This window comes from Haplochromis burtoni, unplaced genomic scaffold, assembly GCF_018398535.1.
Source record: "Haplochromis burtoni strain Fernald_Lab_line unplaced genomic scaffold, NCSU_Asbu1 Contig_17, whole genome shotgun sequence".
NCBI lineage: Eukaryota > Metazoa > Chordata > Actinopteri > Cichliformes > Cichlidae > Haplochromis > Haplochromis burtoni.
Genome location: NW_024582378.1, coordinates 3,827,885 through 3,840,516, shown reverse-complemented (window position 1 = coordinate 3,840,516; position 12,632 = coordinate 3,827,885). Strand labels below are relative to the sequence as shown.

Genomic DNA, 12,632 nt, shown 5'->3' with positions numbered 1-12,632 from the left:
TGGTGTGGAACAAAATCCAAATTAAAATAGCTTTGGAAAAAGCCTACAGCTGATCACAAAGAGGAAATGATACTGTATACAGCACTGATGGACCGCTACAGCTTTTCTGCCAGATACACTGGCTGATTGTAGCCAAATGTTTTTGGCACAGCCTGCGATATTCGAAAAACCACATTACCAGTGGAACAGCAAAATTTGAAGCTCATGCTGACATTGACATAATTGTTTTACATGAAATAAAATAAGCTGCCCTCTACGCCTGTATATGTTTCCAGTGGAAAAGAGGATGCACCTGCTTGTAATGTTAATTTGCATTGTGAAGAAAAATAAGTCTCTGAAAGAAACAATACTGACTGAGTAGGCTACAGTCTGGCATAACACCAAGTGAAATCTCTATATGGTTTTCTTTTTAACATTTTGGAGGCTACCTACATGGTTTCAAATTTGCTTGCACAACAGCCTGACCACATTAAAAAAAAAGAATAAACATTTTGTAAGAAATATGAAAATGCCAGCTAGATATTATGAAATCTTTGCTTGACATTTTTCAAGGTTAAAATTAGCAGTGCAGCAACTGCTACTGCTGTAGCAGTCACTACTGATGTCTGAAACAGATTTACTGCTTATGTCTGAACTGTCTTAATATGTCAGTCACCCATGGAGCAATATGAATAACAAAGTTTATACAAAAAGTGTTATTTAGAAACTTTGATTAAATGAATGAGTCATTGAGATTTGTGGGTTTTTTAAAAATAATTCCTACCTGCCAAACACAGCTTAAAAATAGGGGTTTGTGATTGCTCCACATCATGTTGCTACCTGCTTCCTTTCAATCACCTGACAGCCACCTGATAAAAGTTTTCAACATAAAAAAGTGTGTCTATATGTTACGTTTGCTTGGAAGCTGGTTAACATCGCAACATTTTGACTCGTGAAAGATTTGCGTTTCCATATGCTGCATAACACCTGTCAGTGGATTACCAAAATAAATGGCAGCAGGGGTTTTTTGTTAAAGAAAGAGTTCCATGAAAGCCCGACAGATGATGTTCTTTGCCTACAAATGCCATGAAGCGAGTCCCAGTTTCGAAAGAGACCGACTTTGATGCAATAGCATCCAGTTTGGGGACAAAAATTAGCCATCAGTGGACGTAATACAACTCACAAGTGGATTCATCTCCTGAACACTGACATTCCTGGATTTGTGTGAATGTGCGTGTATTTCACAACACAGCCAAGCAGGCCATAGTTTGTGTTTTGTATCTGTACATGTGGATTTGCACAAGTTCAACCACATGATGTTTTGATGCTACATCCCCTGGCATCCAGCCCCCACACCCACTTACACACACATGCAAAAAAGCTTGCCAATGTTGACAACTTCAGGAATGCTTTAGCAGCCTCCAAACTGTCACATGGTTTTGGATGATGACTTGCCAAATTTAGGGTCACATAAGACTTGAGTAAGGATAGAGGTGTGCGCATGGGCAGCTGTTTAATAAGGCATGGACAGACAAAGTGAGAAAGAGACAGAGGTTGAGTCAGACTGCAGCTGATCAGGCCAGCAGAAGAGATGCCACAATGGTTCCCATTCAAAGCAGCAAGAAAAAGCCACAGTTTCAGAGGCCAAATATTGTCATCAGAGAACATTAGCCAAGGGCTGAAGCACTGCCAAGAGGCAGGCAGAGATCAAAACTAGCTTTGATGGCCCTCAGTAACCCCCTGCTTCCACCACATGCACTCTCTAATATTTTGTGTCTTGGCTACTGTACACGGATTTTTGTATAAATTTCTCCACATTGGCTTTCAAGTTCAAACTGATTTGCTTTTTCTTTTCTTTTCTTCTCGTTTAAAATTAGCATTGAATTACAACAATCAGCATCTCAAACCATTGCAGCACAGCATTCAGAGAGTCAGAGCCTTTTTCACTTAATATAAAGCCTAACACACCAAAATTCTAGGGCTGAAGGACGTTAACAGAACTAAATTAATAAAATAATACATTTTTAAATTGTCTGAAGAAAAAAAAATTCTTTAGCATATCTTACAGGCAAGCCATAAAAGTATAGCATTCTGGTATGTATCCTGATTGATCATTTCCAAACAGTTAAAAGAAAAGCTTAAAGATGTTACTGACTTCTATCAGGTTGTAGCTGCTGCTTGTCTGATGAGTACCTTATGAATGTTACATTTTGGGGCTCCAGCTCTGTACTGTAGCATCTCATGTATTCTTGCCTATTCTAGGAACTTTTAAAACTGGATATATATAGAGCTCTCCTGAATACAAGAAGAACTCTTGTAATACAAGTCAGAGAAAACACTTTTTTACAGCCATTCTCATTCTGTCACTGTGGACCAACTTGCTAAACGCTGTCAACCTGGACATGACTAATTAACCTTTGAATGTCAATATATGCATATGAAATCAGCAATCACACTAGAAACATAAGGAAACAATGTACATATGTAGTAGAAATTACAACAGGGAACTACAATTAACCTTTCTGTGCCCAAATCCCATTTAGACTAAATTATTATTATTTTTTTCATTTCTGAGTTAACTAATTTATTCTTGACTGAGTCTGATGTCAAATGCAGATATAAGTCATTTGCATTGACAAGACTCATAGAAATTCGTGCTAAAAAAAAGAAGGGGGGGGGGTTGCTTTAGAACAGGGATGTCAAAGGTCAGGTGTTCAAATTCAGTGCAGTGTGTTCCATAATGTAAGCGTATACTGGCTACCAGAGTATAAGGAAAGAGAAAGTGAAACTGAAAATCAGAGGGTGCAGTTAAACCGGCTCATCATTTCACCAGAGCCGATTTTCCACACTCTTATTCCGCGCAGAGGTCCAGCACATGGATGATTACTATACTATTACTGGTGCTGCTGCTCCAGTTGTCTGGCTGGAAGACACGTCTGGCTCGAGCTGCGGCTGCCCCCCCGCAACCCCTTCCATTCGTTCCAGACTGGAATGCCTATATTTAGAGTGCTCCTTTCCGCTGTTATGGCTGTTGAATCATTAGCCTCGTTTAACCCTTCTTTACTTCCAATGGGCTGATTGGCTGAGGGCATGCCCCTTAGGAGTAGTTCTCCCCACCGCCACCAATTCCTGACTACACTGCCCCACCTTCCCCTGTCAAATGTTGAGGAGGTCCCTGCATGTGTGTGTGTGGCAGAGCAAAGAAAAAGTAGAGCCACTCGAAGGGAGCTTCTACTGGGAGCTTGGGGGTCACGGCTTCAGATGAAGGACAAAACACAAGATGATAATGATAAAGTGTGGCTATTTTTGAGATCCGCTTCTGGTCTCAGTGTGCTAGCAGCTCTCTTGTCTCTCATTTCCTTTTGTTTGACAAATCTGAGAAAGGCTGACATGGTCAGGTTGATTGGTTTATTGGTAATCCCTTCCCCTTTCATTCAATGCACCCATTAGGCCAAAGTGTCTACATGTAGAAAAGACAGCAAAATCTGCTGAGCAGATTGCCATAAAATCCACTGAGCACATTCAGAGAAACTGCAGCCAATGGACATTTTTTCATTTTTGCACTTCATGAGTTTTCCTGTAACAATGCCCTTAGCATATAATGTCCTCTTACAACTCAATTATCACAGACAAATTCCTGCTTTGGCATAAAACCTGCTGTTGACATTTATGTGGACAACATGCCACAACACACAGCTACACCATATTTAACACAAAGTGCACACTTATTCACAGGGTTTAAATCTAATAAAGGCTGAGTGTAAAATAATCAGAAACAATTTAAGTACTGCTTTCTAAGTTATGAAGCATATACTGACAGACATGAGTCAAAGCTAACCTCTTTGCACCACCTTGCTTTTTTTTTTTGTTTTTAGCTGCAAATTAGTCCTTCATATCCGTTGTGAGTAATATTATGCGCCAATATTTTCCAACAACCCTCAAATTAGCAGCTGTGAGGCACTCGAGGATGGGGTCTAATTATTATGGACCTGGAGTGGTTTTCTAAAATGTTTTGAATATCTGGACAAAAAAAACCATGAAATTTAAAAAAAAAAGGTATAAATAAACAAACAAAGACCTCACATTCATCCGAGCACGATGCACGCTGCATGATGCTCAAGGCGCATCATGTCCAAAACAATTCGAGACAATCCAGCTTCCAGATTAAAGAGTTCATCACTAGCAGTAAAACCATCTTGGGCCATCACACATCTGCTGAAGGGGGATTTACTTCTTCCCATTTACATCTTGGCACCTACATCATCCCCGTCTTGCCATCTTCATAGCTGAGCACTGATAAACAACTTTGGCCTGCCAAGTTTTCGCGGTTTGTTGATTACTGTTGGGTCTGTCTTGATTTAGGGCAAGTAGGACTAATCCAAGCTGATGTGAACTATCCTATCTCTCAATCCATGGCTCCAGTTAGCCAGAGATGGCTGGAAGAGAGTTCGTCCACATGAATGCTTTTTGGTTTGAAACAGTTGAAATAGTTTCTCAGAAACAATTCCACCTTATTATGGCCTTTTTTCTTTTAACCACTGCTGTTCTACCTAGGCAGTATCTTCCAACAACCCTCTGCTTCATGTTTACACACACATGACAAATGTGTAAATGTGATGTTCCCTTACATGCGTCTTAGTATAGAAAGGGATTATTTCTGAGACTGTGCTAAAAAATGATCATCTAGAAAAAGACTGTTTTTACCTGTGAAGGTTGAATGAGCATCTAAACACACCTCACCATGACATGCATGCAGATTTGTGAAAATACACAATAAATAGACTGGGAGTGTGAATCACGAGGATCAGAAAATTCAACGTGATCACAGTTTTTCTCATTTTTTAAAAATTTGATCTGATTACTTGACTTCCTTCTTCCCTTGCCATTTAAAAAGAATTTCACTCCCTAAAATATGTTTAACGCACCGTACGTACAACCTGCTCCATGAATTACCATGGAGAACACAATCAGCTGGAGCTTTCAGGACACAAATCAAGCAGAGAAGCTCATAATCTTTCTGTTTATGTGCACAGTCATGATGACATGTCTGCGTGTGTGCGTTCATACCGGTGTGGATCTGCCGGTGAGCCTCCAGGGATTCTTCTGTCTGGAACTGGGCGCCACACTGGTCACAAACTATGGCCTTCTCACCAGCTGGACAAGAGACAGAAAGTGGATGCTTATTACACACAATGAAAAAATATGTATATGAACTGGTGAGGGGAAAACAGGGTTAAAGCTCAGATGAGACAAATTAAAGAAATACATTTCACTCAAAACTCTGACTTGTTTATTTACTCTTATATTTTTTTGTTGCTTTACACTTAAACACATTAAGATATGTCAGCAATGTAAAAGCTTTGTTTTGTCCACCAGGGAGCACTTTATTCCAGTAATTAATTAAAAGATTTCCAATTTATGTTTGACCATATATTTGCTAATATACTAATAAAAGGTATTTCAACTAGTAAAACATTAATAACTGGCCTGAGAAAGCATTGGTGAGGCTCAAATAATCAGGTTTTAAGTTTACTGAGGAAGTGGAGAGGACTTGAATGAATGAATATTGGTTTAAACTCATTTTAATTACATTCACCTTGATGCATATCCTGTGAGAGAATTACTTAGTTTCATTTTCAGGTTACAAATGATATCTATATGATTTGGCTATAGATGCTGAAAAATGACTGATAATGTTTTTTTCCACATTATTCTATAAAGACCTGACTGTCATTATTTCAGCCTGTCTTTTTTTTTCAGAATTTAGATTCATATTTTTTCCACATCTGATTGATTAATGAGCGGATTGTACAATATAATTAAGCCTGCAGTACAATTAGCGCTATAACTTGATGAGTCAATCTATCCACTTTCACAATGGTCAGCTTCTGGTCCAAATTTAATGGATATGCAACAGAAGGTGTCATATCCTTTTCTGACTAATGTAGTCTAATTTCCCCCCAAAATTCAAACGCTAAAAGAAAAAAAGAAAAGAAAGCGAGCCCAGCATCTGTGACCAACACATCCTCATTTCTAAGCAACAAATTAAGTCGATTGGCAGCGATTGTCGAAACTGCAACACTAGCGTCCTGTACCAAAGCAGCAAAAACACTGACAGAACCCATATTTGGAGGAGAGAGGTGAGGTGGTGGCTGGATCATACGGTTTGAGTAGGGTTAGAGAAACATAATGGTTCTTGTGAAATAGAGCCTTTCACAGCCATATGTTCAAAAGGCAAACTCTCCCATCTGTAACAAGCTTACTCTAAATTTTCCTGGTTACAAATCCCACCCAGGGGCCTTTCTGAAAAAGATGGACATTCCATGTGTGAGGTCACTGACAGAGATGACAATCATTTTAACCTTTTGAAAAATCAGCTACTATTGTTGTTTTTCTTTTGAGGTCAGTCTTTTTTTTTTCTTTTTTTTTTAGCATATTTATGTATACTTTATTGATCCCCACGGGGAAATTTCTCTCTGCATTTAACCTCACTCAGTGAAGCAGTGGGCAGCCACAAATCTAGCACCCGGGGAGCAGTGTGGGGGGACGGTACCTTGCTCAGGGGTACCCCAGGGTAGCTGTTCAGGGGATTCAATCCCCGACATTCCAATCATGGGGCCACCACTCTACCTACTGAGCTATCCCTGCCATTACATTACATTAGAAACATGGCTAACAGTCCATGTTTAGGTTTAACACATTGATGAAACTGTCACTGTAACTGTCGTACATCAATTATCGTATAAGCTAACTTACGTATCAACAGTATTTGTGCACACACATACAAATCGCATTGGCTTAGTAGACACACCTGCCATTAACTTGAAGTAGGCTATTGACTCAAAATCATAAAGTTGTTGTCATGTGCTCTTGCACTTTTGTTGCTCCGTGCTGTTAATTCAAGTAGATCAAATAAGTAGCCCTTGAGCCGTAGTCTAAATTATCATGTTCACCAACACTTTGTGAATGTGTACAACCTTTTACAACAACTTTAAAAAAAAAAAGGAAAGAAAAAAAAAAAACAGGAAGCTGGCATGTACACATCCAGTGTTTTGTTGAAGGGCAAATCAGATCAGGCTCCAGCAAATGAATTTTTATTGCTTGGCAATGAGCACCATACATGCAACACACTTTTCACCAGCACACACATGCACACACACGCAGTTTAACATCTGGATGTTGTGTGTACAAAATGACTCTACGTGTGTGTGGGTGTGTGCCTGTTTCCAGTGCAAGCACAGAGCAATCTCTACTGACTAGACCTTGGTTTGTTCTTGGCACAGCCTCCTGGGTTACGACACCTCCAGAGAGAGAGAGAGAGAGAGAAAGAGAACACAATGAAAACAGGAAGCCAATTCTTAGATGACAGAAAAAAAAGTCAGGGAAAGATGGCTTATGTGGTTTTGCAACCACAGTGGCATTAGGGAACGGCCTGTACTGTAATGAACCCTAAAAAAAGGAGAAATAACACGGACCGTACACGACAGAGTGTGCCTGCCAGAACATGCTTATGCAACAAGTTATGCAAAAGATGGTACACTGAGCGTGACAAGATCATAAGCCACTGTAATGCGACCTATAAACGCTAGCATATCCTGCATTCATCTGCAGCATCACAAGATATATTTCCATTTAACTACTTGTGACTAAAGAGAGTGAGCCGCGGAGCAATGTCTTCTTTAATTGGCTGCATATTCAAGAGGCATAATTTGCTGTTTGAGCGTATGGTGCGCTGGTGTCGAATGCACAGATGAGCATATGGCCGAATTAGCCGGCAAAAGCATCCACTTAACCTTTGAGGAATAAGACATGTAGTGGAGGTGTAGGCAGAACACTCCCCACCCCCCCAAACACCCCCACTGATGTCCCTGATTTGCATTAATTGGATAGTGCCTCTTTTGCTTCTTTAACTTCTGATTCATTATCATGGAAACTGTAATTATTATTTTTACAGGCTGCGGTTGCTCTGTTAACCTTCCTTGGACTTTTTCCTCTATTGATTTGAGCTCATCGATTGCCCTTGCAGCGAGCAACTGAGACAATTTTATGAAGGCAACTTCTGACTCCATTTCTATCATATGCTGTTGAGAGTCTAAACAGAGCTCAAAGTAAATACACATTCACATTTTTACATTAGATATAGAAGCCTGTCCACCACATGCATACATTACATATTGAGGTCTTAGGTTTTAAACGTGGATTTTCTTCCAGGTAGCAACGAGGCTAAATTAATTCCCCTCATCTAAGAAGTAAGATAAGTAAGTAAGCGGCACAGTTTCAGTTTACAAACTCCCTACATTCATTACCAGGTGCCCCTCAACGGCCAATGGGCTTCTCAGATGCCATCAGACCAAAGTGTGATTGTGCGCTGCAGCTTCCAGATGCGAGTATGTGTAACTGTGCTGCTGCATGTTCCTGTAGATCTACTGTAAAACCTGTTATTTCATAGGAAATGTGAAATTTGGTGTTCACTGATGTCTGCAAGGTACTCAGCTTTACACTTGCATAGTAACCAGTAAGTAACGATTTCGCCTGAGAGACAGTGGTGCAGCACTATAACCACTCTTCTGGGAGGCCAAGAGGCGTGTGCTAAATGGGCCAGGGATAGGATTTTAGTGCAGGGCATGCCCCTGCTTGTGGCACAAGGACATAAATTGTCAGGAAATGCCTGCATGGTGCCTTGCTTCAAGGAGAATGGACTTGTGCGAGGTCAATGTAGGGCAAAGGGGGTGGAAAAGTGGAAGCACAAGAATCCAGGGTACACACCGCCAGGCAGCCACCCAGCCAGATGACCGTCACTCTAGTTAGCCAGCTGAGTGCTAACGGGGGGCCCCTCCACTTGGTAACAGCCTCCATTAGCCATTTTTGGTGCCAAATTAAAGTGATAAATCTTGAGGCCCCCTTTGATCACAAGAGAGTGAACTTGTTAGTTAGAGGGAGAAGGGAGTTGGGATAGAGGAGACACACACTGTTACCCTTGTGATTTGTGTCCTAAAATAATAAACTACTGCCTTACCAGTGGGGCCCATTCAAATCCTCACTGTAGAGTCTAAAGGAAAATTCTTTTACCACTGAAATGATCTTGAGCTTTCATTTAAATGAGTCATATTTTAATTCTCACAAAACTAACAAAAATGATGGCATCGTAGAGAAGCTCAACGGGGAACATGTAAATGAATGAGCACTCACAAAATAACATGATGTAAATACAAGTTATCTGTCAGAAAATCTAAAAGATGAAAAGAGGAAGAAAAAAATAAAGGAATCTCCAAATGCCTAATCTGCTGTTAGCGGGGACTCCCATGTTACTTTTCCACAGATTCAGGCCTTTGCTGACATAATAAAAGTTGCACAATGCATGATGAGTTGGTGTGTGTGTGTACATGTGTGTTGGGAGATGGGGATAGAGTGGTGATCAGGTGCCACATGCCGCTGAAGCCACTTCCTTTTTCACTTCTCCTTTGTCAATATTGCACAACTGCTGTTGCAGAGCAGTTTGGCTCAGTTATTTCATAATAAAATACAGTAAAAGAGAACAAGAGAACAGAGCTCCGTGCCCAACAAGTAAGCATCCTACAGTGCCCAGCAGCAAATACTAAAGTAATGGTTCCACATACACTATACGCCTGATCCATCTTATCCCACAGATAAAGGAGACTTCCCTTCAGGTAGTGCTTTGGTGTTTTCCAATACCCTCTTGGTACGCTGGGCACATTAAATTGGCTATTGTTTCTGTAAATGCATATTCTAGTTAGAGGAATGTACATTTATAGGCTGAAAACCGTGCCACTTTATTTCAATGTATTCTTCCTTGCTGGTGCATTACTGGGTATTTAAGGTGTCTTTGTCCTTTGCTGAGGAGGTTAAGTTAGAGCCCACCTTCTATTAGATTGGTATTTTAGATGGTCAAGAGCACTGGGTAAAAATATATTTTTATTAAAAAAACAAAAATAACAAAAAACAGAAAGTTGGGCCCAACATGAAAGTCAAGTCAAGGAAAATAAAAAATATATATATTTATATATATCAAAGAGTTTATCTGTATCTCAAAAACCTTTTTTCAAGCAAGCACATGCAAAAACACACAAAAAATAAACATCCTGAGTCGGCTTAATGTTCCCATAATGCTTGCAAAAACAATTTCACAAATCTTCTCATTCAAATTTTTCTTCACTGTTTCTCTGTTGTGTTCTACACTTTAAAATTGTGGTTACCGTTGTGCCTAGTTGACTGTAGGTACTTAAGGGTGTTTCACTTACAGTAAACTTAGTGGTTATGGGTTTCCGTAGCAGTGACACGGTCTTCATCACAAGTAGATGTGTTGAAGACCGTGGATAAGCCCACAGCCTTTCCAAGAAAGCGATGGTGCGTTCCCTTGCCTGTAATTTCCCCTGACATGCTAAGTGCTCATTCTCCAATTTCCCTAAATAATGTGGTGATGGTGTAATGTTTTATTTGCTATTACACTCATTCCATGTGAGCATGAAATCTGAGTCTAATATGAAAACTATCGTTCTCTTATGATGCTGAGGAGGAGGAAAGTAACCCCACTGCCCATCTGGGTATTTATGGGTGTGATTAACGTATTTGGGTACAGCAGCACACACACAACGCACATCGCCACGCTCGCATCATCTAGTTCAGCAATGTGATCTCATAATGCCACCATTCAGAAGCTCTTCTCATTCAAAAGAATTTGTCAGACACAGAAAGGCCTTGTTTGTTTGGGCTGATAGTTCTGTTTTTCCTGCAGCAGCAGAGGAGCTTTTTGTTTTTTAAAAAAAAACTACATTCCCACACTTGACACTTACTTGTTGTTCCAACCCACTTTCACAGGTAGATCATATATGCTAAGATTGCAACAGATGGCCCCCCCCTTTGGGGATCACAGTCTAAACAGAATCTTTCATCAAAGACAATCACAGAATTAAACATAAGAGTTAGAGAGTCTGTCTGTGCTCATAGCAATGTACGAAAAAAACAAAAAAACAAAAAACTAGGCCACATTGTTGATACCAAAGTTTAACATTTCATCCTGTATGGGAGATAAAGAAACAAATATTTTTCTTCTGTAACAACCACTGGCCATTTTGTAACATGATTGAGCCATCAATCTGCCCGTTGCAACACATGAAACAGTTTATCTATTTTTTTCTTTCTTACCTAAATACAAAAACAGGATTAAACGAGCAAGTGTTTAAAAATCGGCAAAGTCATGCCAAGTCCATCTGTTTCCTGCAACACAGTCATGAGAATATCTTGTCAAAAGGCCTTACATGGCCACTTGCATGAGTTGGCATGACACTATTTAGCATACACACACACAGACAGACGCACACAACACATACTTAACAGTTTAACAGTGGAGCTGTGCACAGAGAGTTCTGTACAATCCATTACATGTAGAAACAGACAACTAAAACAAAGCCACAATAAACAAACTGTTCAGCTATGAATAATTTACCAGATGTCTTTTTTAACTTAACTGCAGTAAAGACAGTAGTATCAGCAGTTGTATTAATAGTGCAGACTTGCAAAAAATAGCTTAACCTGTGGTAATTGTACACACGTTGGTCACCGCGTGCGCAAATTATATCAACACTTGTTAACGTCTCCGTGAAGTATGTATGTGTATATATGTATATATTGTACTATTCTTATTCTTAGTTAGTGTATTGTCTGTCTTGTCTTAATGTTGGTTTAAAATGGAGCACTGTAACAAAAAATAATTTCCCCCAGGGATTAATAAAGTATTCTGATTCTGATTCTGATTCTTTCAAATTAGAGGTGTCACGGAAAAGACATGGCTACATCCCTGGAAAACAATAGAAGAGATGATGCACACTAGGTCGAGTGTAAGAGGCTGCAGTCTGTTGCAACAACCTCCCTTTAAGAATTTTGAGCCAACTGGGAATCCCTATACTCCCGCACTGATGGGATTGCATGGAAGCCTGTAGAGAGCGATCTGCACACACAATCCAGCTCGTCCAATATGCATACGCGCCAGCCTCACTGTGCATGCCACGTTACAAAAATTTGGTGATGGGCGACCAGCTGAAGCACTACCAAAGTGCACTGTGTGCCAGCAGCTATGACTTCACTTTTGGCGTGCACTACCGTGTGCAAGGGTGACAACGGAGATAATATACCAAGCTTCGTGTTAGCTAGGCATGTAACAATTTTGGAGTTCCCTGACTTTACACCACATTTCTCTAAACTTTATCGTGGTTTTACTGACTTTAAGCATAACTGTTGCCCTTTAGACAATGGCCTGTTTGTCAGACTTTGTGAAACTACCTTCTAATTTGAGCATTTTTTTTCAGCTTACCACAACTATAATAGTTTATTGAAAATGTCAAAGGAACATGTTCAGGTTTTCTCAAGTTTTAATATGAAAATGATCTGCTGGATTCTAACGACAGAAGCTTAATCTGGAAATCTATTTTGTATGCTCTGTTAAGCAGGTATTGCCATCTGGCCTAAAAAGGTGTCTCAAGTAAAAAATCCCCATTAGAGCACATACAGAACGGACCACAGTGACCTGAAAAATTGTACTAATGTTTGACATAACAGAAGTTAGGTCAGATATTAAAAGCCCACTGAGACGTTGCAGTGCCCAGAAATTCTTCTAGGATGGATGACTCCCCCCCCCC

At 40.0% G+C, this 12,632-nt stretch overlaps 1 protein-coding gene across 2 annotated transcripts in view; it reads right to left on the bottom strand.

Moving 5' to 3' along the window:
* zbtb16a (zinc finger and BTB domain containing 16a) overlaps positions 1-12,632 on the bottom strand; it is a 137,255-nt gene that overhangs the window by 46,664 nt on the left and 77,959 nt on the right. For both annotated transcript variants that reach the window (XM_005916096.2, XM_042218316.1), the window contains exon 4: positions 5,047-5,133. In XM_005916096.2, the coding sequence (XP_005916158.1) occupies positions 5,047-5,133 (87 nt within the window). The remainder of the gene's footprint in view (positions 1-5,046; positions 5,134-12,632) is intronic.